This window comes from Delphinus delphis, chromosome 5 (assembly GCF_949987515.2).
Source record: "Delphinus delphis chromosome 5, mDelDel1.2, whole genome shotgun sequence".
Lineage (NCBI taxonomy): Eukaryota > Metazoa > Chordata > Mammalia > Artiodactyla > Delphinidae > Delphinus > Delphinus delphis.
In genome coordinates, this window is record NC_082687.1 from 138,807,436 (window position 1) to 138,834,780 (window position 27,345).

Here is a 27,345-nt window from a genome sequence, read left to right on the forward strand (position 1 = left end):
CCCCCCCGCGGCTCATCTCCACTCGGTCGAGGCAGACAACAGGCACGTGGGACACAGTGACACTCCTGCGAGACTCTTGTCTGCAACAGTGGAAGACAATCTGAGGGGCTGAGGTAGAGCATGAAACTTCACAAGGAAAACAAAACCCGAGGCCGGGCCACCAGCCGGACACTTGGACCTCAGGCAGGGGACCGGGGCCGCACTAGCAGGGAGCAGGGAGGAGCGGGGACTGCGCATCGTCCGTGGCCCCAGGCACCGGCCGGGTGTGTGTGGGCCGGGCCAGACCCCGCAGGCCCCGCAGGCCCCGCAGGCCGGCCAGTGCCAAGCGCACCAGAAGCCGCAGCAGGAGGAAGGTGAAGGGCACGGCGATCTGCATGGCGTGGAAGATGGCCGTGCTGAAACTGCTGAGCACGCAGGTGCAGGCGAAGGCCAGCAGGCTGGCACAGGGGTAGAGCACGAGCTTGGCGAACATGAACGCGTGCTCCCGGCCCCCGAACCGCACCGAGGGCTGCAGCGTCTCCCCCCCCTGCAGCAGCGCCGTGGTCCAGATGGCGAACTGGAAGATGCTGGCGAAGAAGATGATGGCGCAGCTGACTCGTACGCTCTCCAGCTCGTCGTGGGGTCGCCTCGCGAAAGCCGACGTCTGCTGATAGGCCAGGGGCAGCCCGCCCACGAAGGCCAGCGAGAGCGTGTTGAGCAGGCCCATGGGCTGCGTGGCCTTGCGGATGTGCAGGAAGAGCGAGTGGTGGGCGAACCAGAGCAGGCCCACCGTGGCGAAGGAGCCGAAGTAGGCCAGGAAGTGCGGCCCAGACGCGCCCAGCGCCGCCACTAGGCTGCCGTGGAACTTCGCCTTCACGTCCTTGGAGTCCGGGACGTTGTCCTCACTGAGGGGTGAGATACACAGCATCTGCAGCGGCCCCACCTCTGGCGTCCGTTCCGGGCTACCTGCCCCCACCCCGTCCCAGCCCCTGCACGGGCTGCCGGCCCCCCGCACACTTGAACTTCAGATGAACGGACGGCATACACTAAGACTGCGCGCACCTGTGTTCACACACGCAGCGCCGTTCACCTGAAGTTCAAGTTCAACTGCAGCCTGTGTTTCCTTGGCTGACCGCAGCCCTGCCCACCGGACCCTGGGCTGGTGAGCGGCACGGGGCCCTGAGCCCGCAGCCCCTCTGGCGCCCACGGGTGGGTGCTCCTGAGGCCTGCCCACCGTCCTGCAGCGGCCCGTCCACTTCGGGAGCGGTCCCACAGACCTGAAGGGCTTTGCCTCCGAGGTCCTCAGGTTCCTGGGCAGAACTTTATTTTAAGGAGCGATTCTAAGGCACATCCGGCCCAGGCTTCTCCCCACTGAGGTCATGGCGCTGCTGCCCTGCAGCCACGCAGCCCAGACACACCTCTGTGCCCACGATGGCGGCTCCACGTGTGCTGGTGGGGCTGGGGGCGGGAGACAGAGCCTGGGGGCTTCCCGGGGATCCCCACCTGGGTCCTCGGGGCTGTGGCTCTGGGTGGAGGAAAGAACGCTGACCGCCCCCACCCCCCGGGGTTCCCAGCCACAGCTGGCTCCTTGCTATCACCCAGCAGGGGACCCAAGCCAGCACGGTCTGGCTGCAGGGCAGAAGCAAAGCCAGATCACCCCAGAACCTTAGGTCTAGGTCTCAGAGATTGGTACCAATGGACATTTGCTCCCAATTTTTAAAAATTCACAAACTACAGTAGGGAAAAGCTACTAAGAGAAATTTAGGAGCATCAAGACCTTAGGTGAGGGACTTCCCTCGTGGCGCAGTGGTTAAGAATCCGCCTGCCAATGCAGGGGACACGGGTTTGAGCCCTGGTCTGGGAAGATCCCACATGCCACAGAGCAACTAAGCCCATGTGCCACACTACTGAACCTGTGCTCTAGAGCCCGCGAGCCACAACTACTGAAGCCCACGTGCCACAACTACTGAAGCCTGCGCGCCTGGAGCCCGTGCTCCGCAACAAGAGAAGCCACTGCAATGAGAAGCCCGTGCAGCACAACGAAGAGTGGCCCCCACTCGCTGCAACTAGAGAAAGCCCGCGCGCAGCAACGAAGACCCAACGCAGCCAAAAATAAATAAATAAATTTATATTAAGGAAAAAAAGAGCTCAGGTGATCAGTTACAGAACATAAAATCAGAGCATTTTAACGTTAACAAAATAAGAACGTGCTGAAGTACGACCAAGGAATAAAAGGCTTTAAAGAAAAGACGGAAGACTTGAAAAAGCAGCAGATAAAACAGAAATAAAATGACAACAGCTAAGGTTAGAACTGTGACAGACCGCAGAGGCTGCCTGGCCGAGCAGAAGCGCAGGAGCGAAGGGAAGAGGCGGGCTCGGAGCAGGAGAGGGACGCGGGGAGCCGGGGCCGCCCGCCCTGCGTGCGCAGCTCTGGGAAGGACGAGGACCGGGCCCTTCTCAGGTGGGAGCCCCTTGGGGAGGGTGGGGCTGGCAGAGGAGTCTTGGCCCGGCGGGTCCTCACCAGATGTCCAGGATGAGCAGCGTGGCCACAATGGCGTACACCCCGTCGCTGAAGGCCTCCACCCTTTCCTTGCTGAGCGGCTCGTGCAGGTCAAAGGTGAAGATCTCCAGGCTGTGAGCTGGGGGCTCCCTGGGGCCTGTGGGAGGGGCAGCCAAGCCCTCAGGGCCTCGGGCCAGCTAGGAGGCCCCGCAGGGACGCCGCCTGCCCGGCCCGTGTTCTGCGCGCCCCGGCGGCAGCCCCAGCACCCCACACTCCAGCCCTGCCTGGCACCTACCCACAAGCCTGGCTCTGCACCAGCCGGCGACCTTGCTGACGTAGGGCAGGAAGATGACTGTCGCCATCAGCAGGTACGACTGCACGAGACAGGGCACAGGGCACGTCAGGGCGCGCGGCGCCTCCACTGGGGGGCCCAGCCAGGAATCCCAGCCCAAAGCTGCCCGCCCGGAAGGGACTGCAGCCCGAGCAACAGGAGGCAAAACAGGTGAGTCAGCCGCCATCAAGACAGCAAGCTTCTGGGCGTAGAAGAGCATTACCGGGGGGTGAAGAGACATCGCACAGAACAGGAGATGTTTGCAGACCACACGCCTGGTAAGGGTTACTATCCAGGCTTCATAAGGAACCCCGACAGCTCCACGACGGAGACAAATAACCCAACTGAGAAATGGGCCACGGACTTGAACTGACATTTCTCCGAAGAAGAGACGCGGCCCCGACACGTGTGGGGAGGCACTCAGTACCACTAACACTCGGGGAAACGCCAGTCACAACCACGAGGAGAGCAGCGCACACCTCGGGACGCTCCCAGCGGGAACAGGGAGCAGCCGTGCTGGGGTGGGGTGGGGCTGGAGCCCTGTGCGCCGTCAGTGGGAACGGAAATGGCGCAGCTGCTGGAGAACTGTCGGGAGGTTCCTCAGAAACTAAACAGGGAATCGCCACAGGACCCGGCAAGTCCACTTCCGGGCACACCCATGCTCACAGCAGCCACCGAGTGTCCGTGGGTGGGTGACGGGGCCCATCCACACAGTGGGGTACCACCGGCTAATGAAGAGGAAGGGAATCCTGACACCGGCGACGTGGATGCACTTGAAAACATGCCGAGTGAAAGAAGCCAGACGTAGAAGCCCCCTGTTTCATAATTCCACTTATATGAAGGAACCAGGATAAGCAAACCCCTACACACAGAAAGCAGACTCGAGTTTCCCGGGACTGAGGGTGGGGAGACAGGGAGTGGCTGCTCACGGGCTCAGGGTTTCTGTCTCGGGGGAATGAAAAGTCCCAGAACCAGAGGGAGGTGAGGCACGGCGACGTCGGCGGTCAATGCCGCCGAGCTGCACGCCGCAGATAAAATGGTCACAGTGGTCAATTTTTTGCTACGCGGACACCCAGTTATTTTAAACAGGGAGGCTGACGGGACAGGCGTGCTCCCGGGCCCCAGGTGGCCGCAGAAAGCTCCTCGCCGAGCCCTGTCGCCTTGGCCGGTGGCCCCTCTCAGCGAAGGGCTTCCACCCCGTCCTTCACAGTCATGCTTCAAGGTCACCTGGCACCTCGCCTGGTGAGGGGACTCAGGAGACGACGGGCACCTCGGGGACAGACGGGGGGCGGCCGGCATCACAGCTCTGCTTACGACCTCCAGTCTCCACACGTCAGAAGACCACACCATACACGTCACTCAACACACACACACCGAGGGGGTGGAGTGTCCCAGGTGCCTGGCAGGTGAGTGCAGAGGCCCCGGGGGGCGACGGTGGCCACGCAGGATCGGCGTGTGTTGTGTGTGTGCACGTGCGCTGCGGGGCAGGAGGGAACAGAACAGCCCGAGGGGGAGCCTGAGTTCCGGGGCGGGGGGAGATCTAAATGGCCACGGGGACCTGCCCAGGTCTGGAGGAGCGCGAGTCCTGGGAGCAGCCGGCACAGGAAGCTGGCATGGGAGGCCCTGGGCCCCGAGTGTCACCAGTGGAGGAGGTGGTCCAGAGGGAGGTCAGGACGACCTGGGCCAGGGCAGTGAGCAGTGGCTGGCCCTGGAAGGTGGACCCCGCACAGCGTCCCACGTGAGGGAAGGGGCTGGTGAGGACGCCTGGAAGGATGGCCGTGGGCTCGTGGGGAGGCTGCAGGGGGTGGGCCTGGGGGCCAGGAGGCTCTGACATGCCTCGTCTCACAGGGGACGAGGGGTCAGACCCCCACTGTGGGGAAGGAGTGGGAGGGATGGAGAGGAAGGGGCAAAAAACGCAGCACAGAGAAACGACCGACCGCTCCCTCCGAGGCCGCAGGCCCCCCGGCCCCACCGAGGACTCTCCTCTCCCCAGTGTGGCGGCCCAGCGCCTGCCTCCCACCACTGTCGTCCCGTGCGGGTGTGGCCACTGCGCAGGCTCATCGCGGTCCCCGGCAGCACGCGGGGCCCTGTCTGCCTGCCCCAGGGCTTCCCGGGGCCAGTGTCCAGGCCCGACCAGTGGGCACGGCCCCCGTGGGCCTCAGCTCTGCCTGCTTCTCCTGACCCAGGCCACACGTACCACATCCCAGCTGTGCCCTCCGTCCTCCACGCGACGACCCTCACCGCCCCTCAGCCCCTGACCTTGTCCCCAGAGCCAGGAGGGGCTGTCCCACCGGAAGCCCGGACGCAGTGGGCCCCTCAGTCCTGCCCTGCTGTCTCTCTGTGCCTCCCCATCGCCAGCCCCACCCTGGGACAGCCCGCCTGACCCCGAGGGCCCCCGCAGCATCCCTCCCGCCCGAGAGGAGCGGGGCCCACCCAAGAGGCGCAGACACTGTACGGCGAGGGGACCGAGTAGAAGCCCGAGGCCCGGCCCCACCTCACACGCCAACGTCCACCCTCCCCTTTACCCACCCGTGGCCTGACCTGGGGCGCCCTGGACACTGGACCCCAGCCCCCAGCTCCATCCTCCAGGGTGCGGCTCTGCAGGCCTTGCCATCCTGTTTGTTTTAAACTTGAATTCTCTTAAAACACTTACTAGATGTTTAAAGTAACGTTAACCGTTCATTTTTGCACACGTCTTACGATGCTCTGGGTGTAGAGATTCACTTTACCTCACTAGAGCTCAGTTAATTAAAGGCAGGAGCTGCGTATCCAGCTTCTACAAGTAGCTCTGGGACGGCGGCTCGCTAGGGTTTCCCTTCCCCTTCCTGGATGAGGGAACCTGCACCAGAACAATATACCTGTCGACTCAGCTGTGGCTCAGCGCCGGCAGCTCGGCCAGGGCGGACCCTCCGTATACACTGTTGCTACCACGTATGAAACGGAACTAACGAGAACCTACAGGGAACCCTACTCAATGCTCTGCCGTGACCTAAATGGGAAGAAAATCCAAAACAGAGGGGATGTATGTGTACGTAGAGCTGATTCGCTTTGCTGTGCAGCAGAAACTAACTCAACAGTGTAAGGCAACTACGCTCCACTAAAAAGAAGTAAATAAACAAATAAATTTAAAAGAAAAGCACGACCTGCAGGCTCGAGGGCGCCGTGGACGGAGTCCCGCACGGCTCTGCCCGCGCGGCCGCCGTCTCTCCCTGGACGCTGGGGGTGCGTCCGCCCGGCCCTCGCCCAGCTCCACCCTCGCCTGCACCTCCCTCTTCTCCACTCCAGTCTCTCCTGCTCTGGAGTTTCCTTCTCCACTTTCTCTCTCTTCTGGCGGCTCACGTTCCTATGCACGCACGTCTTTAGAAGGCACGCGGCCTCCCGGGCCTACAGGGCGTGCGCCGTGTTTGCCCACGCGGGCTCCTCCCCGCAGAGCAGCCCCCCGGTGGGCCCCCCGCACAACCCCCCGGCGCCCCCACCCCGACTCACCACTGGGTAGAAGAAGAGGGAGAAGCCGGCCGCAGCCAAGCACAGCGCCGGGCCCCGGAGAACGATGCCCAGGATGTGCTGCCGGTAGAGGGCCCGGTGGGCCGAGCGCTCGATCTGGGGGCTCAGCAGGTGGGGGCAGTGGAAGGCGTAGACCACGATCAGCGCCTGCGGGAGAGGCAGGCTGCAGGGTGCGAGCGGGGTCTCGGGTGGGGCTCGCTGCAGGATGTTCTGGGGGCGCAGAGTGGACGGGAGCCCTCGCTCTGCTCTGGGGGTCAGGTGCGGGTCTCACAGAGCCCCGCCTGTGGGTGCCGGCGGCCCCATTTCACTCTCTCTCCCCGTCAGCACAGGAAGCCCAGGCCCCGAGCGTCTCTGGCTTTGCCCTGCCGCGGCCCACGCGGGTGCCCCGTGGCAGGCGCTGCGTGGCAGGTGGCGTCTGCGCGGCTCCCGCCACGGGCGGCCCCACACGCGCTACATCTTCTGCTCCACGAGGACGGGGTGTGGGGGCAGGGCGCCGGTGTCCTACCTGCACGGCCCCGACGGCCATCACACACACACAAAACAGGAGGATGCCCAAAGGCACCTCGGGGAAGGCCACCATCAAGGAAAACTGCAGCCAGAAAAAACCCCAGAATCAGGACCGCAGGGCCCCAGGGCCCGTGAGTCCCGTGCATCAGCTGGGCTCCGCCGCTCAGCAGCAGAGCCGTCTTGGGTGGGACGGCCCGAGCCCTGGAGGTGTCTCTCTCACAGAGCCATCCCGCCCAGTGCTGGAAGCCTTTAAAGCTGTGCGCTTATCAGATTCATAGACTCCCCAGACCCCAGTTCTCCGCGATGGGCTACGTACCCAGAGCCCCGCTCTCTGTCAGAACCAGAGGGAGCTGCGGGGTGAGGAGACGGAGGGGTCACGTGCTGGGGACGAGCCCAGGTCGGCCAGGAGGCCGTGGGCTCCGGGGTTCAGGCGGGAGCCGAGAGCCTCAGGGAGCACGGAGAGGGTGCCCCTCACTGCGCCCCTGGAGGCCAGGCTGGTCTCTGCCCCCGACAGCCCCGCCTGGGGCCCCGGAAGCCTCCCCACTCCGTCCAGCCTGGAAACCCAGGGTCGGCCCTTCCCCAGGAAAATTCTCTCCTCTCTGCAACCCCGTGGTCCAGGCCCCGGGCCTCCCAGTGGCCTGAGAGCTTCTGAGAAGGGGAGCACCTTAGGGGCAGAGCCCTCCTGTGCAGGAGGGCAGGCTGGACCCCCAGGTGGAGGAGGGGGCGGAAGTCCCTGGGACTCACCGTGAACGGCAGGAAGGTGATGCTCATCATGCAGGCCTGGGGGGAGGGAGGGAGGGGGGAGGGGTGCTGAGGGCGGCGGGCGGGGCCCTGGGAGTGGGCGCGGCCCAGCCCGCACACCTGGGGCACCCCCCCGGGGAGCTGAGCAAGGCAGAAACCAAAGGACAAACTCACCAGGTTAAGCAGGGCAAGCGTATCGTCTATCTTCCCAACAACCTGGAACAATCTCAACAATTTAAGGAAAACAGGAAAAGTCATGCTGTCAGTAAACATGGTTCTAACGGCATCAAACACAGACACTCATACGACAGAGACGGTCTCACACCGAGACGGAAAGACGCGGACAGAAGCCTGAAAACGGAGGCCGGAAGCAGGCAGAGCTCCCGAGGCCCCGGCCCCTCCCCGGCCCCCACACGGTCCCCCCCAGGGTTCTGACCCACGAGGATGTGGCCTTCTCCCCCAACTGGGGAGGTCTGCACTGCTGGGGGGCGTTCTGTAACCGAGACGCCAGCACCCAGCCCATCCCCACCCACCTCCGGGGGTCCTCCTGGTCCTTGCGCCCCGTCGGGGGCTCAGGTGACGCCCACAGCTCTGGGGCCCTGTCCCCCTTGGGTCCTAAGGAACCTTTTCCTCCTTAACAGAGAGCTCGGGCCCTGGAGCGTGTGTCCCGAGGCCCCAGCCTCCTCACCAGAGTCCAGGGATCAGGACGGAGGGGCCGTGCACAGCACGTGTGTCACAGTGCAGCAGAGGTGGGCAGCCCACAGCCCTGCCCTTGCCCTGCCCGGGCTCACGGCGGCCCGAGCAGCGCTGCACCCGGCACCCCGTTCATCGTCCCGGGCCTGGGGTGTAAGCCCTGTTGCTGCCGTGTGCAGAGGAGAAAGCAGAGGCTTGATCCAGCAGGGGGGGCCGGGGGAGGGGAGGGGAGGGGAGGGGCAGCCCACTAACGTGACCCCTCGTGACTCAGCCCCAGAGGGCGGGGCCGCCATCTACCCCGAGGACAGCTCATCAGCGCCGAGTGCACCCCCACTGCCACCCTGACCCTCGGCCAGGGCGAGGCCACACCTGCTGGGCACACACCCAGCCAGCCACAAAGATGTGGCTGCCAGCCCAGAAACAGGCCCCAGCCTGCCCGTACCTCGTGTGTGCCGCCCAGGCCACGGTCACGATGAGGAAGGTCATCAGGTACACAGCGATCCTCGTCGCTAGAAGTTTCTGGACACTCTTGTCAAACTCCTGGAACAGAAGAGCGTCACCATCAGACGCAGATTCACCCACGGCAGCCGGCGGCCCCGCCCCCGGGCGCCAGGCCCTGGGGGGCCGGAGAAGTACCTGGGAGCCCTCGCCTCCCCCCACCAAGGCTCAGCCTCAGTCCCGGGCTGTCCCTGAGGCCCCTGCGGAGGCCCCCCATCTTCCCAACATGGCAGGCCCCCAGAAATGCCAGCTCTGGAGGCAGAGAGGTCTCCGTCGAGCCTCTCCTGGGATCCTGGCAGGGTGGCCACAGGCCGTGCGGCTGCACGAAGTCACGGCGTCGCCGGGTAAGCGATCCTGAAGCAACTGCGAGGCCTGGCGAGAGGGCCGCGGTGTCTGGACGCCAGGTGCGGGCTGCGCAGGAAGCTGGCCCCAGGCCGGGAGAGGGTTTACACTTCGTCAGCAAAAACTCCAAATGCAACCTTGCCCGTGTCTGCTGCTCCTCTGAGACCACATGGGCAGCACCGCTTCCAGATCCCTGGGTCCCTCTGGCCTTGATGAACCTTCTCCTTCATGTCAGGACCATCCTCAGCGCCTTCCCTGAAGGGGTCTCCCCGCCTCCGCGGAACCTTCTGGCTCAGAGCCCTCTCGTGGGTCAACAGAGGTCACGACCCCGACCGCAGAGAGGCAAGGAGCTCCAGGCCCGCGCATCCCATCCCCTCCCGCATCTCACGTGCACACCCACCACCCTGTTCTGAGACTGGTGGCACCGAGGTCCCCAGAAGGCTCTGGGGCAGGCACAGCCAGGAGAGCGTCGAGGCCCCCGGTGGGCACACGGCTTTCCTGAGCTTGGCCGGAGCGCAGCCCCCAGGCCCCCTTTTGGGGGGGGGGGGTGCCCCGGACCGGAGCAGAGGAAGCCGCACGGGGCCCTTTGCTCACCGTGCCAGGTGCCAGTTGCCAAGGTCAGGCTCGACCATCATTTCTGTTTAATTCTCATCCAAACGCTACGAGAAGTAGCGATATCACCTCCCGCAGATGACTCCCGGCAGTGTCCAGGCTAAGTGTGCTGGTTGGGCTGCAGCCAGACCACGGCCACACGTCCTGGGCCAGCACTGCGCATCCTGGAGCCCAGAGGTGACACCCACTCGACGTGAGGGGCCCAGAGAGCCGTGCTCGCGCGCACACACGCCCGCGAACTCCGAACGTCTCCCGGAATCACGTCCGGTTTCTGAGGTGCTGCGACGTGTGGCCATTTTACTTATAAAATGGAAATATTCCAAATTGACTAGCCATGGAAACTCTGCTTTACAGAAACCTCGTTTCCCACTCACCTCCCTGCTCGTGGCGCAGGCCCACGCCCAGCAGGCCGGCCGCCCTCTGCCCCCAAGCACCTGCTCTGAGAGGCACGCCAGCGTGACAGACAGAGAGCCCAGGGAGCTTCCCCGCGACGCCTGCCGGCACAGTCCGCGCCAGCCTCCAGGCGCTCCTGCATTGCTCAGGGCTCAGCGCGAGGGCACCGGGGCTGGATGGCATCACTGGGGGACGTGGCGGATGGCCTGGCCCTCCCAGCCGGGTACGCCCGAGTGGAGCCCGGCCTCGAGCTCAGGGCCTGAGCCTCCTGGACCCTCGCCCGCACACCAGACACTGCAGACTGTTCCCAAGTACCTGTTCCGGGGAGATCTCCGTGTGGGTCACAGGCAGGATCTAGGAGAACAGACACAACACGAACCCGGGAACACTTCTTGGGCTGGGCACCGACTGCTCCCTGGACGCCACGTGCCGGGGGCGCAGGCCAGTGCTGGGCGGCTCCTCCCCACACCCCCAGTGGCCGCGGGGCCCGCACGGACCATTACGGTGGCAATGATGGACAGAAGCGCGTCGCTGAAGCTGAGCATGCGATGTGAGCTCTGGATCCCGTCAGCCGTGTCCTCGTCCTGTGAGCCCGTGGAGGAGGCTCCCCGCCCACCTAGGGCCGGCTCTGGGGTCTGGGGCCCAGACATCGTGGTGCCTGGGAAGAAGCACAGGTCTGAGCCCGTGGGGTGCTCCTGGGGGCCGTGACACAGGCTGGGCGGGGCTGGGCAGAGGGGCCCTGCCGCTGCTTCCTCTGCCCTGTTCTCCTCTCCCAGCCAGCCTTCTAGAAGAGGGGCCTGTGACCTGGGAGACACACCCTGCGACCGTGTCCCCTCTAGGGACAGGAGAGGCAAGCGGAGGCACACGGCACGTATGGTGGGTGCTCCGGGCGTGACACCCTCGACCCCAACCAGACACCACCGTGTCCCTGCTCCCACTGCACCCTGCATCCCAGCCATGATGCGACCTTTGGGGGAATCAAGGTTCTGCGTGGAAAGCCAGCTGCCCTGGCTGCTGCCCCACTGGAGGGCGCTCTCGCTCCTCCTGTTGGCAGGCGGCCTGGGGGACTGGTCGGGCACCCGCCAGCGAAGCCCCCACGGCAGAGCTCCCTGGACAACTCAGTATCAGAGGTGGGCTGGGAAGACAAGCGAGGTGCCGGCTGACGGGGCTCCGGGCAGAAGAGATGCCAGTGCCTCCTGGGAATGGAGTCGGGGCCCCGCAGCGGGAACCCCAGGGGGGCAGGCCGTGGCCGCTGGGAGGCACCAGGCTCCTTGCTGAAGGGCAGCACGCGTCCTCTGCCACGGAGCTTGCCTGGGCAGAGGGCCAGCATCGAGAGGTCGGGAGAGAGGTCGGGGCTGGAGTCACCCGCAAATGCTATCAGAGAGGACGGGATGCCCCGCGGTGGCGTGCGGGAAGCACTGCGCCGAGGTGCCCGGGACGGAGCTGGAGGGGGTCCGGAGCGCAGGACGCCAGGGCTCCCTCGGACGGGTGGCCCGAGTGGTAAACCCCCTGAGAGGGAAGACTGGAAACGAAAGGGCGCCCTGGTCTTCACCCTGAAGAGGACGCTGCCGACCCTGGCAAAGCGCCAGGAGCCTGAGGGCGGGGGAGAGTGAGGCGGAGGAGCTCCGAGGGGCGGCTGGATGTCAAAACTAACAGCCGAGCCTCCCAGGACAAGACAGAACCAGAACCCCGCCCCCAGAGTGCAGAAGGGAGGCTCACGGGGACTTCCGGACAGGAAGGACAAAGTGCCGATACACGTACAAGATACGCAGCAGCCCGGGAGGTGCAAAGGGCGCCGATGAGAGGTCAGCTTTGCACAGGCGGCAAGGGCGTGGGGGATGCAGAAGCTGGCAGGGGGCGCAGGGCACCTCAGCCACCGGGAGGCCACTCAGCAGCTGGTCAGGGCTGCGGCGCCCACCCCTAGGCGGCCAGCCCCAGGGTGCACACGAGGTGGGGACTGCGGGCCTCGCGGAGCAGTTCACCTCGACACTGAAAGCCACACACGTTCTGACTGACAGGCGGCACATTATTAACCACTAAGGGAGCTGCTACCAAGGGCTGTGGACTGTCTGTGTCCCGAATATGCACGTGTCGCGTGTCGAGCCCCACCCCGGGGGATGGGATAGAAGGTGGGGCCTCTGGAGGTGACTAGGTTAGAGGAGGCCGGGAGGGTGGGTCCCAGGATGGGATCGGTGCCCTGACAGGAGGGGACCGGCGTGCTCCCTCCCTCTGCTGTGTGTCGGCAGGCCGGGACGTGGCCTCACGGGAAACTGAACTGGCTGCCACCCTGATCTGGGACTTCCGGCCTCCAGAACTGTGAGAAATGAAGTCCTGTTGTCTAAGGTCCCAGCCCGTGGCATTCTGTCGTGGCAGCCAGAGCAGACTGAGACAGCAAATGCCAACAGAAGAAACCACCTACATGCATACACGCAGAGGCACAACGCTGAGGGATGGATCGAGCGCAGAAAGACGCACATCGTGTCACACCACCGATGTACACACACACCAGTGAGAGCACAGTAACACACACAGGACAGCACTGCGGTGACCCAGGCGGGAGGGGTGGAGGGCGGGTGCGGATGCGGCTCTAGCTCTCATCTGTAGCTCTAATTTCTCTCTCACCGGACCCACTTTCTAAAGTTTACACACAGGAAGAATCACTCCTTCTGGTGCCAGCGCTGAGATTTAGACAAATGCACGAGGCGTGTAACCATGGCCCCATCACAAAGCAGTTCTGTCCCTGAGCAGTGCCTTTGTGGGCAGGCCTTCCTCGACCCAAACCCTGGCCACCGCTTGTGTCTTCTGTCACTGTCGTTTTGCCCTTTCCCGATCGTTCTGTAAATGGCCTTGTACCCAGAGAACCTCTGGAGCCTGGCTTCCTCTACTCAGCACAGTGCACCTGAGATGTGCCCATGTCTCGGGAGTATCAGGAACATGTCTCTTACTGCTGTGTAGTTAATTGTACTGCATGAACGTACCTGTTTATTCACCCACCAGCTGGGAGACAGGTCATTCACGGTTTTAGCAGTTAAGAATAAAGACACTATAAAGATGTACACACAGGTATTTGTGTAAACCTGTTTTAGTTCTCTTGGGCGAATACCTCAGAAGGGGCCTGCTGGGTCATTTAGTACGTACGGGTCGACTTTATCCGCCAAACCATTTACCAAAGCAGCCGCAGCACTCTGCGTTCCCACCAGCAGTGCGTGAGAGCCGCATCTGCTCCTACCCTCGACAGCACTTGGCTTGGAGGGTCTTTTCAAAATTTAATGATTTTTTTTTTTTTTTTTTTGCAGTACGCAGGCCTCTCGCTGTTGTGGCCTCTCCCGTTGCGGAGCACAGGCTCCGGACGCGCAGGCTCAGCGGCCATGGCTCACGGGCCCAGCCGCTCCACGGCATGTGGGATCTTCCCAGACCGGGGCACGAACCCGCGTCCCCTGCATCGGCAGGCGGACTCTCAACCACTGCGCCACCAGGGAAGCCCCTATTTAATGAATTTCTAATGATAGCTGTGCCGAGAGATGTGCTACCTCACTGCGGTTTAATTTGCACTTTCGTATCGACCAGCTGGGTATTCTCACATGCCTACTTTTAAACTGCACGTCTTTTGTGGCAAAGTGTCTGCTAGAATCTTTTGTTCACTTTTTTGAGGAGTTATTTGTATTCTTACTGAATTTTGAGAGTTCCTTCCACATCGTGGTTAGAAGTTCGGTGTTAGATATGTAATTCGCAGGCATTTCCTCGCAGCTTTGCGGCTTGTCTTTCCTTCTCTTACCTCTTCAGAAGAACGGCAGTTTTAAACTCTGACGGGACTTCCCTGGTAGTCCAGTGGTTGAGACCTCACCTTCCAACGCGCGGGGTGCGGGTTCAGTCCCTGGTTGGGGAGCTGGGATCCCATGTGACTCAAGGCCAAGAAACCAGACGTAAAGCAGGGGCAGCATTGTGACAAACTCAGCAGAGACCTTGGAGATGGTCCACATTGAAAACAACAACAATCTTTATCTCTGGGTGAGTTCCAACTCGCCACCTTGTCATTCACGGATCACTCCCTTGATGTCATATCTAACAATGCTTTGCTTAACCCAAGAGCACAAAGATTTTCTGGTTTCTTTTAGAAGTTTTAAAGTTTGAGGTTTTACTTTTGATCTACGATCAATTTTGAGTTAATTTTTATATAACATACAAAGTATCGTCAAGTTTCCCTTTCTTGCAGATGGACGTCTGGTTTTTCCAACACTTCTTGTTGAAAAAACTGTCCCTTCTCCACTGAATTGCCTTTGCACACACCCTGGTCAAAAACTAACAGACCACATTTGTGTGGGCCCATCTGGGGAGTGTCCATTCTGTCCCACTGACTATGCATTTGTCCTTTGCCAGTTTCACAGTGCCTTGATTATAGCTTCATAGTAAGTCTTGATATCTGCTAGAGTCCTCCAACTCTTTTTTTTTCCAAAACTGTTTGGATTATTCTAGTTCCTTTGCCTCTCTCTCACATGCCCCTGCTTGTTGGGCCCCTTTCATAGTTGCTACAGGCAGAAAGATGGGGTACAGCAGCCCTCACTGCCCAGGCCCACAACTGGGAACTGGCCTAGGGTCAAAGCCACGAGGAGGAAGAGTGAAAAAATGGAAAACTCACACCTGTGGTCACTGATTCAAGTTCCAACTGCCCTTTCCAACCTATTGCCTTTTGCATACTTTTTCTTTTAATATTTTGTCCAGAGTTTTTACCTGTAATCAGCGGGAGAGGCAGCCTGAAGGGGACTTCCTCATCTTCGCCAGCACTAAACTTAATACTTTTTTCTTTTAATTTTTTAAAAAATATTTATTTATTGGGCTGCATCAGGTCTTAGCTGCAGCATGAGGGATCTCTCGTTGCAGTGCACAGGCTCTCTAGTTGTGGCACATGGGCTCAGTAGTTGTGGCACACAGGCTCTAGAGTGCACCAGCTTCATTGCCCCGTGGCATGTGGGATCTTAGTTCCCTGACTGGGGATGGGACCCGCATCCCCTGCACTGGAAGGCAGATTCTTAACCACTGGAGCACCAGGGAAGTCCTTAAACTTAATACTTTACTTTACAGAAGGGAGGGAGAGAGAGGAGCTGAGAAGAGCAGGCAGAGGGGTGAAGGGAAAAGAAGACCATCCGGACAAAAATAAGACAAAAGCTAATGTGTTTCTTTAGGCACGGGTTAATTTGGGGAAGCAGATGTCCATCACATTGCTTTCTATACTTTTTGTATGTTTAAGTTTCTTTCAATTAAATTTTAGTTTTAATAAGTCAGTAAATATCAAATATAGACACAAAAGTCCTCAACAAAATGTTGACAAATAGATTCTGCAACATATAAAAAGAATTATATATACCATGCTAAGTTTTATTCCAGGAACGTAAGGTTGGTTTAAAATTTAAAAATCAATTACTGGAACACACCATATCAATAGAAAAAAGACAAAAACTATCATCTTAATAAATGCAGAAAAAGCATTTGACAAAATATAACACCTCTTCATGATAAAAACTATTCAACAAAATAGGAATGGAAGGAAATTTCCTCAACCTGATACAGGGCTAATATCACACTCAATGGTGAAAGACTGAAAACTACCCGCCTCAGATCAGTGACAAGACGAGGATGTCTGCTCTCAGCACATCTATGCAACACTGCTCGGGGTTCTAACCATGGCAACTATGCAAGACAATGAAACAGAAGGCATAGAGCCTGGAAAGAAAGAAGTAAAACTGTCTCTATTTGCAGATGATGTGATTCTGTATATAGAAAATCCTAAGGAATCCACACAAGAAAACTATTAGAACTAATAAATGAGTTCAGCAAGTTTGCAGGAAATGAGATCAATATATAAAATAAGTGCATTGCTATTCACTAGCAATAACCAATCTGAGAATAAATTTAACAAAACAATTACATTTACAATAGTATCAAAAATACTTAGGAACAAATTTAACAAAGGAGTACAGGGACTCCCCTGGTGGTCCAGTGAAAAAGAATCCGCCTTACAATGCAGGGAACACGGGTTCAATCCCTGGTCAGGGAACTAAGATCCCACGTGCCACGGGGCAACTAAGCTTGCGCGCCACAACTACTGAGCTCACGTGCCTCAACTAGAGCCCGCGTGCCACAAACTACAGAGCTCACACGCTCTGGAGCCCACGTGCCACAACTACAGAGCCCACGTGCCCCGGAGCCTGTGCGCCACAACTAGAGAGGAGAAAACCTGCACGCCACAACTAGAGAGAAGCCCGTGCACCACAACAAAGAGCCCGCGCACTGCAAGGAAAGATCCTGCATGCCTCAATGAAGATCCCGCGTGCCGCAACTAAGACCTGATGCAGCCAAAAATAAATTAATTAAATAAATAGATAGTAAATAATCTTTTTAAAAAAAGGAGTACAAAACATTGTTGAAAGAGATTAAAGAAGACCTCAATGAGTGAAAAGACATCCTCTATTCATGGATTAGAAAATTTAATATTGTTAACATGGCAGTACTTCCCAAATTGACCTACAGAGTCAACGCAATCCCTATCAAAATTCCAGCTGCCTTCCATGTAGACATTTACAAGCTGACCCTAAAATTCATATGGAAATTTAAGGAACCCCTGGCTATTTAAGGAGTAGCCAAAACAATCTTGAAAAGGAACAAACCCGAGGACTCACACTTCTCAATTTCAAAACTTAGTGCAAAAGCTATGGTAATCAAGTCAGTGCAGTATCGGCATACAGACAGACATACAGATCAAGGGAAGAGAACTGACAGTTCAGAAGTAAACCACTACATTTATGCTTAACTGATTTGCAATAGGGTGTCAAAGCCATTCAATGGGGAAAGGATAGTCTTTTCAACAAATATTGCTGGGACAACTGGATATCCACATGCAAAAGAATGAATTTAGATACCACCTCATGCCACATACAAAAATTAACTAAAAATGGATCAAAGACCTAAATGTAAGAGCTAAAACATTGGAGAAAATCTTCAAGGCCTCATATTTGGCAAAGAGTTCTTAAATACAACACCAAGAGCACAAGCAACGACAAAAAATAAATTGGAGTTCATCGCAATTTTACCTTTTGTGCTTCAAAGGACACTATTAAGAACGTGACAGACAATCCACAGAATGGGAGAAAGTATTTGCAAGTCATGTATCTAGTAAGACTCCAGCGTCCGAAATATATACAGAACTCCTACAACGCAACAGTAAAAAGACAGCCCGATTCAAAAAATGGGCAAAGGATGTGGAAAGACATTTCTCCACAGAAGATATCCTAGTAGCCAATAAGCACATGAAAAGATGTTCAGCGTTACTGGGCTGCGTTAGGGAAAAGCAAATCAAAACCACGAGACAGTCACCCTCCAGGATGTGGCCATAATACAAGTAAATGATGGACAACAGCAACTCTTGGTGAGACCGTGGAGAAAACGGAGCCCCTGTGCACTGCCGGGCGGGAATGTAAATGGTGCGGCTGCTGTGCAAAACAGTATGGAGGGTCCTCAAAAAATTAAGCAGAAAGGGAACCCTCTTACACTGTTGGTGGGAATGTAAATTGATACAGCCACTGTGGAGAACAGTATGGAGGTTCCTTAAAAAGCTACAAATAGAACTACCATATGACCCAGCAATCCCACTACTGGGCATATACCCTGAGAAAACCATAATTCAAAAAGAGTCATGTACCAAAATGTTCATTGCAGCTCTATTTACAATAGCCCAGAGATGGAAACAACCTAAGTGTCCATCATCGGATGAATGGATAAAGAAGATGTGGCACATATATACAATGGAATATTACTCAGCCATAAAAAGAGACGAAATTGAGCTATTTGTAATGAGGTGGATAGACCTAGAGTCTGTCATACAGAGTGAAGTAAGTCAGAAAGAGAGAGACAAATACCGTATGCTAACACATATATATGGAATTAAAAAAAAAAATGTCATGAAAAACCTAGGGGTGAAACAGGAATAAAGACACAGACTTACTAGAGAATGGACTTGAGGCTATGGGGAGGGGGAAGTGTAAACGGTGACAAAGCGATAAAGAGGCATGGACATATATACACTACCAAACGTAAGGTAGATAGCTAGTGGGAAGCAGCCGCATAGCACAGCATAGCACAGGGAGATCAGCTCGGTGCTTTGTGACCGCCTGGAGGGGTGGGATAGGGAGGGTGGGAGGGAGGGAGACGCAAGCGGGAAGAGATATGGGAATATATGTATATATATAACTGATTCATTTTGTTGTGAAGCTGAAACTAACATACCATTGTAAAGCAATTATACTCCAATAAAGATGTTAAAAAAAAAATTAAGCAGAGAATGAACATAGGATCCAGCAATTCCACTTCTCGGTATATACTCAAAGGAATGGAAAGCAGAAACTCGAAGAGATATTTGTACACCAATGATCACAGCAGCATGGTTTGCAATAGCCAAGAGGTGGAAGCAACGCCAGTGTTCATCTACAGATGAACATCTAACGAAAATGCGGCATCTCCATCTACAATGAAATATTATCCAACCTTAAAAAGGAAAGACATTCTCACATGTTATGACATGGTTGAATCTTGAGGACACTATGCTAAGTGAAATAAGCCAGGCACAAAAGGATAAATACTGTCTGATCCCACTTATATGAGGTCCCTAGGAGTCAAGTTCATAAGGAAAGAAAGTAGAAGGGTGGTTGGCAGGAGCTGGGGGGAGAGGTGGGAGTTACTGCTTAATAGGACCAGAGTTTCAGCTTTGCAAGATGAAGAGTTCTGTGGACGGATGACGGTGACGGCTGCACAGCAACGTGAATGTACTTAATGCCACTGAACTGTGCTCTCAAAAAGGGTTAAGATGGTAAATTTTGTTACGTGCATTTTACATGGCTAAAAAAAGCACCTGGCGCATAAGTGTTCAAAAACATGTCAGCTACACCTAACCTTCATCACACACGAGTTTTTAAGACTCATGGTGATGAACGAAAGAACGCAAGACTGAAGGTCGAGGAGTGGAGTTGAGAAATAAGTTTTCTTAAGATGGAAGAGACTGAAGAATTGTTAAATTCCGATGGCAGGAAGAGGGAGTTGAAAATTCCTATAACAGAGAGGAGGTAACTGAAGGCTCGTGACCCTGCAGAGCCACGCAGGGTGCTGGCTACGCCTCAGGGTGTGGTGGGGCAGAGGTGTCCTGGGCAGGCTCAGTCTGGGAAAGCTCAGAATGGGAAATGCCCGAGCGCTGTCTGGAGATATTTATGACAAATGACAATGAGAACAACATGTGACATCTGTCCAACATTTACTAAGAACCAAGCATTGTTCCAAGTACTTTATATGTCCTGTTTCTTCTAATTCTCAAATAATGCTGTGAGGATGATTGAAAGACAAATAATGACTCTGTGTGTACGTGTGTGTGTCTAATAGTGAGAGCTCGGTGTGCATCGAAGTGCAAGGAGTTTGATAAGGCTGGAGCACAGGCTCAAACTGGGAGGTGTACCTGAAGTATAAGGCGGGACTAAATCACAAAGAGCCTTGTAAGCTCCTTCAGGAGCGGGGAAATTATTGGGAAGATTATGCAGCGATTGTGTACTTTTCTTTACATACATACATATAAACATATATATGTATTATATTCCGTATACAAGTCCATTAGCAGATATTTTCTCCCAGTATGGGCTGTCTTTTCATTCTCTCAACATGTAAAAAAAATATATATATATATATATATATTTATGTGTATATATATATTTATGTGTGTATATATATATTTATGTGTGTGTATATTTATATATTTATGTGTGTGTATATATATTTATGTGTGTATATATTTATGTGTGTATATATTTATGTGTGTATATATTTATATATTTATGTGTGTATATATTTATATATTTATGTGTGTATATATTTATATATTTACGTGTGTATATATATATATTTGTGTGTATATATTTATATATTTATGTGTGTATATATTTATATATTTATGTGTGTGTATATATATTTATGTGTATATATTTATATATTTATGTGTGTGTATATATATTTATGTGTGTATATATTTATATATTTACGTGTGTATATATATTTATGTGTGTATATATATATTTATGTGTGTATATATTTATATATTTATGTGTGTATATATTTATATATTTACGTGTGTGTATATATATTTATGTGTGTATATATATATATTTATGTGTGTATATATTTATATATTTATGTGTGTATATATTTATATATTTACGTGTGTATATATTTATATATTTACGTGTGTATATATATTTATGTGTGTATATATATATATTTATGTGTGTATATATTTATATATTTATGTGTGTATATATTTATATATTTACGTGTGTATATATATATTTATGTGTGTATATATTTATATATTTATGTGTGTATATATTTATGTGTGTGTATATATATTTATGTGTGTATATATTTATATATTTGTGTGTGTATATATATTTATGTGTGTATATATTTATATATTTATGTGTGTGTATATATATTTATGTGTGTATATATTTATATATTTATGTGTGTGTATATTTATATATTTATGTGTGTATATATATATGTGTGTATATATTTATGTGTGTATATGTTTATATATTTATGTGTGTATATATTTATATATTTATGTGTGTATATATTTATATATTTATGTGTGTATATATTTATATATTTATGTGTGTGTATATATATTTATATATTTATGTGTATATATATACACACACATATATATTTAAATCAACAGACTATTTTTCTTTTAGCAGTTTTAGGTCTGCAGAATAATCGAAGGGAAAGTACAGAGAACGCCCATATACCTGTTCATTCCCCCCGCCCTCTTCCCCACCATTAACATCTTACATTAGTGTGGCAGTTAGTGAGCCAACACCGACACACTGACACATCGTGTTGTAGTTCTATGGGTGCTGACAAATGCATGACTTGTATTCACCACTGTAGTACCGTACGGAACGATTTCACAGCCCTAAGAATCCCCTGTGCTCCCCCTATTCATCCCTCCCTCCCCCCGAAACGCCTAGCAACCATGGACCTTTCCACTGTCTCCAGTTTTGCCTTTTCCAGCATGTCATGCAGTTGGAATCTAACAGTATGTGTCATTTTCAGACTGGCTTCTCTCACTTGGTGACATGCTTCTAAGGTCCTCCATGTCTTTTTGTGGCTTGTAGCTCATTTCTATTTATTATTGTATAATACTCCATTTTATAGATGCACCACAGTTTATCCATTCACCTACTGAAGCACACCTGCAACAATGTATTTTGAAGTTCTTAAGTTTGATGAAGTCCTGTTTATCTATTTTTTAAAATTTATTTATTTTATTTATTTATTTTTGGCTGCGTTGGGTCTTTGTTGCTGTGCGCGGGCTTTCTCTAGTTGCGGCGAGCGGGGGCTACTCTTCATTGCAGTGCGCAGGCTTCTCGTTGCAGTGGCTTCTCTTGCTGCAGACCACGGGCACGCAGGCTTCCGTAGTTGCAGCATGCAGGCTCAGTAGTTGTGGCTCACAGTCTTAGCTGCTCCGCGGCATGTGGGATCTTCCTGGACCAGGGCTGGAACCCAGGTCCCCTGCATCGGCAGGCGGACTCTCAACCACTGCGCCACCAGGGAAGCCTGTTTATCTATTTTTTATGGATTGTACTTTGGTGTCATATCAGAAACTCTCACAGATTGTTTTCTAGAAGTTTTATGAGTTTTTTCATATATGATGCAACGTATGGATTAACATTCTTTTTTTAAACATATGGATATCCAATTCTTCCAGCACCGTTTGTTGAAAAGACTATCCTTTCTCCAATTACCTTTATTCCTTATTCACAATCAATTGAACATATTTATACTCATGGGCCAATTTCTGGACTTTTTATTCTGTTCCACTGATCTACTTACACCTTTATGCCAACACCACACTATTTGGAGTACTGAAATTAGATAGTATAAGTCATAAAAATCTGTCCTTGTTCAAACTTGCTTTGGCTATTCTAGCTCTTTCGCAGTTCCAAATGAATTTTAAAATCAGTGTGTCAATTTAAAAAAAGTCTGCTGGGATTTTAATTGGAATGGCATTGAATCTATAGATTAATTTGATGTCCTAACGATCCTGAATTTTCTAAATTAATGAATACTGTGTACCTTTCCACTTATTAAGGTCTTTAGTGTCTCTGAGCAAACGTTTTTAGTTTTCAGTTATAAGTCCTGCACATCTATTTCAGATTTATCCCAAAGATTTGGTATCTTTTGATGCTCCTGTAAATAGTAGTTTTTTTCCTAATTTCAGCTTCCAATATTTGTTGCTAGTTATTTAGAAATATGCAATAACTTTTTATTTATTTTGCATATTAACCTTGTATCCTGCAACCCTGCTAAAGTCACTAGTTCTAGTAGCTCTTTCTGTAGTTTCCATGCATTTTTTAACCTAGAACAATGATTCTCAACTGAGGGCAATTTTGCCCCTCAAGGGACATTTGCAATGCCTGGAGACATTTTTTTTCCTAAGATTTTTTTTGATGTGGACCATTTTTAAAGTCTTTATTAAATTTGTTCCAATATTGCTTCTGTTTTATGTTTTGGTGTTTTGGCTGCGAGTCATGTGGGATCTTAGCTCCCCGAAGATCATGTGATCTTCAAATAAACAATCTTCCTTATTCCTTTTCAATACGTAAGCTTTTCATTTCTTTCTTTTTTTTTTTAAAGGCAGAGGACTCAGTGAGTGAAGGTAGTGGGATGGAAATTAACTAGCTCATCTTTTTTAAAAAAATACATTCATTTATTTATTTATTTATTTTTGGCTGTGTTGGGTCTTCGTTTGTGTGCAAGGGCTTTCTCTAGTTGCAGCGAGCGGGTGCCACTCTTCATGGCGGTGCGCAGGCCTCTCACTGTCGCAGCCTCTCGTTGCGGAGCACAGGCTCCAGACGTGCAGACTCAGTAGCTGTGGCTCGTGGGCCTAGCTGCTCCACGGCATGTGGGATCCTCCCAGACCAGGGCTCGAACCTGTGTCCCCTGCATTAGCTGGCAGATTCTCAACCACTGCGCCACCAGGGAAGCCCCTAATTTCTTTTTCTTGCCTCATTACATTGGCTAGAATTTCTAGTACAATGTTGAATAGAAATGGTGAGACCAGAGACTTGTTCCCAATCTTGGAGGGAAAAAAAAATCCAGTCTTTCATCATTCCATAGGTCAGCTATAGGCTTTTCATAGATGCCCTTATTATGTTGAGGAAGTTTTCATTTTATTCCTAGTTTGCTGAAAGATTTTTTTTTTTTTAATCAGGAAATCGATGCTGGATTTTGTCAAATGCTTTTTCTTTTTTTGAATTTTTTTTTCGTCCGTGCCGGTCAGCATGTGGGATCTTAGTTCCCCCATCAGGGATCAAACCCGTGCTCCCTGGAGTGGTAGTGTGGAGTCAACCACTGGACCACCAGGGATGTCCCCGTCAAATGCTTTTTCTATGTCTATCTACTGAGATGACTGATTTGGTTTTCTTCTTCACTGTAATACTGTAAATTACATTGATCCATTTTTTAATACAAAGCCAACTTTGCAATCCTAAGATGAACCTCACTTGGTTATGTTGTATTATCCTTTTTATATAGTATTGGATTCAGTTTGCTAAAAAATGTTTTAAAAGAATTTTTATATCTTTGTCACGAGGAACATTAGTCCGCAGTTTTCTTTTCTTGTAATGCCTGTGTCAAACTTCGGCATTAGAATAATGCTATCCTTATAGAATGAGCTGACATTCATATTTCCTTCTTTCAATTTTAAGAATCTATATAGAATTGGTATTATTTCTTCTTTAGTTTGGTAGAATTCCCAGTAAAGCCATCTAGGTATGGAATTTTCTTTTAGGAAAAGTTTTTAACTACAAATTCAATGCTTTAATAGTTATAGAGCTATCTAGGTTATCTATTTCTTCTGGAGTGAGTTTTGGTATTGTCTTCCAAGGAATTTGTTCCTTTAGTGCAAGTCGTTGAATTTATTGGCATAAAGTTGTTCATGTTCTCCGATTACCCTTTTGGCAATGATGTCATCACCTTCATTCATGATATTGTTAACCCTTTTTTTCTTTGTTCAACCTGGCCAGAAATTTCTCTTTTTTATTTATCTTCTCAAAGACTCAGCTTTTGGTTTCACTGATTTTCTCTATTGTTTTTGTCTTCTATTTCATTGATTTCTGCTGGTATTTATTATTTCCCTTTTTGTACTTACTTTGAGTTTCATTTGCTCTTATTTTTCTAGTTTATTAAGATGAATGATTTGAGACCTATCTTCTAGTAGTGTTTTAGCCACAAATTTTGAAATGCTGCATTTTCATTTAGTTCAAAATTTTAATTTCCCTTTTGATTTCTCCTTTGACCTATGGGTAATTTAAAAGTGAGTCAGTCAGTTCTCAAACATTTGGATGATTTTCCAGAGATATGCTATTGATATCTAGCTTAATTCCACTGTGATCAGAAAACCTATTTGCCCAGAATATGATCCATCTTGGTAAATGTTGTTTATATATTTGATAACGTGTATTCTGCAAATGTCCATTAAATCAAGTTGCTGGTGTCATTCAACTCTACCATACGCTTGGTCATTTTCTGGGTATTTGTTCTATCATCATCTGAGAAAGAAGTATTGAAATCTCCAACTACAGTTGTGGGTTTGTCTCTCTCTCCTGCACTACTACTAGTTTTTGCTTCATGTATTTAAAAGCTTTATTATCAGGGGCAGAACTGTTTAGGATTGTTATGTCTTTTCATGAATTCACCCTTTCATCATTATAAAATAATCTTCTTAACTTCTGATTATAGTCTTTTGTTATGAAATTTACTACAAAGGGACAGGTTTGGCGATGAAGACTATAAATTCAGTTTTAGACATATATATATATATATATATATATATATATATATATATATATATATATATGACACGTATACATGAGCTATCTCATGTATATGAGAGATACCTAAGAACAAATGTCTAAGAGTTCAGGAGGGAAGTGTGATCTGGAGACACAGATCTGGATTAAGATGGTGTTACTATAGCACCTAGTGCAGTGTCAGTATAAAAAGTGCTCCATCAGTATGAAACACAAAGCCTGAATAGACTCTCGTCTCCAAAGTAATTACACTATTAAAAACCTCCACGCAAATGTAGGTCATACCAGAATAAACCCACAACCTCCAAAGTCAGACGAGCCCTGGACTACATCATGCTTTCTAGTGAGTTATTCACTAGGTTTTCCACAAAAGCTATTTTAGATCTTTCCCACACTGCTCAAATCTTAGTTTTCTTACCTCCCTTCCCATTTTCGGGAGACGTTTTCTTCTCCTTATTCACAGTGAAAACAGAAGAAAACAGAGAATTCCTTTGCTTTCAGTCCAATAAACACATAAAGTTACCTGCAACTACAACCCACCTTCCTCCCTTCCTTTTACGATGAAAAGCGATTTTCTTACATCCAAAGTGAACACTTCCTATGCTCTGGATGGCATTCCCTCCTACGGTCTAGGGGACCACTTTGCACCTGTCCCTTCTTTCCCAGCAGACACTGACTGGCCCCCTCCCATCAGCTGGAGACTGCTCAGCGATCTCCTATCCTATAACCTCTCAACATCCATCATAACTCTAGCTCCCACACTTTCTTCTCCATAGCCAAACTTACTGAGTTACCTCCACTTACCATCTCTCTCTCCACTTCTTTACTCTTCCACTCAGGGTAATGGAGAGCTTCCAATGAAACAATTTATTCTTGGCAAGGTCACCAAAGATCTCATTGTTGCTAAATCCAACACACATCTTTTCCTACTTTTCCTACTTTTAAATGACATTTGACACTTTTAATTACCACCACCCTCCCCAACATCTTTCTTTGGCCCGGTGACATAAAGCTCTCTTAGTTGTTGTTTTTTTTTTGCAGTACGCCGGCCTCTCACTGCTGTGGCCTCTCCCGTTGCGGAGCACAGGCTCTGGGCACGCAGGCTCAGCGGCCATGGCTCATGGGGCTAGCCGCTCCGTGGCATGTGGGATCCTCCCGGACCGGGGCACGAACCCGCGTCCCCTGCATCGTCAGGCGGACTCTCCACCACTGCGCCACCAGGGAAGCCCTCTCTTACGTTTTATTCCTGCTTCCCTGGCTGCTCCTCCCCTCTGAAGACTGTACCCTTTTTCTAACTGCGGTGTCCCCTTGGTGCGCTCTTCCAAGTCAACTACCACCTACATGCTAGGGACAACCAAATACAGCCTGGGCTCTTTCCTGAGCCCCCAATCCTTGTATTCCATTTACCAGACGAACACACCGGCTGAAAAAGCCACGTAACTTGTGTGGACTTCTAGCTGTACCACTAGCTGTAGCAACAAGACCCTGGCCACCTGGCCAGGTAATGACACTGCTGAGCACATTTTGCACCCAAAGGCGGGGTGTGGGGTGCGGGATTAACTATACTGTGCGTTCTCCAAAATAATCTAGGCTCATTAAGGCGAATACATAAAAAGATACTGCAAGCAGTAAAGCACTGCATGAACGAAGCTGCTTTAGTATAAGGATAACGCACGTTAGCCCGTCTGGAAAGATATTTTTAGTAGCTTGAAATTCTAGGCGGGTTAAGATGCTGTCTGGGGCTTTCGGCTCCAGTCCTCAGTTTGGGGATGAACACTCCACACCAGGACCTACAGGAAGCAGCCGGGCACACAAACGAGCCAAGGGATCAGGCGAGTGGTGGTGTCTTACCTGAGGGAGCAGCTCTAGGTGATGGGTGACACGCGGTATTCTGGGTCCAATGCTGACAGATCTGACTTTTCTACAGAAGCTACAAAACTCGGTTTCTACAATTAACCTCTTCAGTCTTTCAGTAACAACCAACTCGTTAAAAAGACGGACATTGCGGGCCCCCCGGCGCTCCGAGCACACGACCCGCTCCTCCCGCCGTGCGGTCCAGCCCCGGGAGCCCCCGAGCACCAGCCTCCGCGGAAACGGCCACGTGGGGACGGCTGAGCGCCGCGCCGGGGTCCAGACCACCCAGGGACAGGCACTGCCGCCGCCGCCAGCCCTCTGTTAGCGCGACAACCGAAATCCGTTCCGAGGCCTGCGGCACCGCGCACGCGCACCGCCCCTCCCCCAGCCGGCACCCCGCCCTGCGCATGCACGGCCGCTGGCGCGGCGGAAGTGAGGCGCCGGCGCTCTTCCGGGCGGCGACGCGCTCCCGCCCCTGCGTCGCG

General features: G+C 51.9%; 1 protein-coding gene across 4 annotated transcripts; it reads right to left on the minus strand.

The window, feature by feature from the left end:
* Window positions 1-46: 46 nt before the first annotated feature.
* TMEM175 (transmembrane protein 175) lies at window positions 47-27,211 on the minus strand. Of its 4 annotated transcripts, XM_060013139.1 has the most exons (11): window positions 26,858-27,211; window positions 10,598-10,758; window positions 10,416-10,454; window positions 8,698-8,795; window positions 7,737-7,788; window positions 7,566-7,601; window positions 6,820-6,903; window positions 6,297-6,461; window positions 2,775-2,853; window positions 2,501-2,636; window positions 48-884 (listed from the first exon to the last, which is right to left on the minus strand). In XM_060013139.1, exons 2-11 carry the CDS (start codon window positions 10,748-10,750, stop codon window positions 203-205), a joined length of 1,524 nt encoding a protein of 507 aa, XP_059869122.1. In that variant the 5' UTR covers window positions 10,751-10,758; window positions 26,858-27,211; the 3' UTR covers window positions 48-202. The 4 variants fall into 4 exon arrangements, with proteins under 4 accessions (XP_059869123.1, XP_059869122.1, XP_059869126.1 ...); XM_060013140.1 differs by lacking the exon at window positions 6,820-6,903 and having other exon boundaries at window positions 47-884; XM_060013143.2 differs by lacking the exons at window positions 10,416-10,454; window positions 10,598-10,758; window positions 26,858-27,211 and having other exon boundaries at window positions 50-884; window positions 7,737-7,778; window positions 8,698-8,752.
* Window positions 27,212-27,345: the final 134 nt, after the last annotated feature.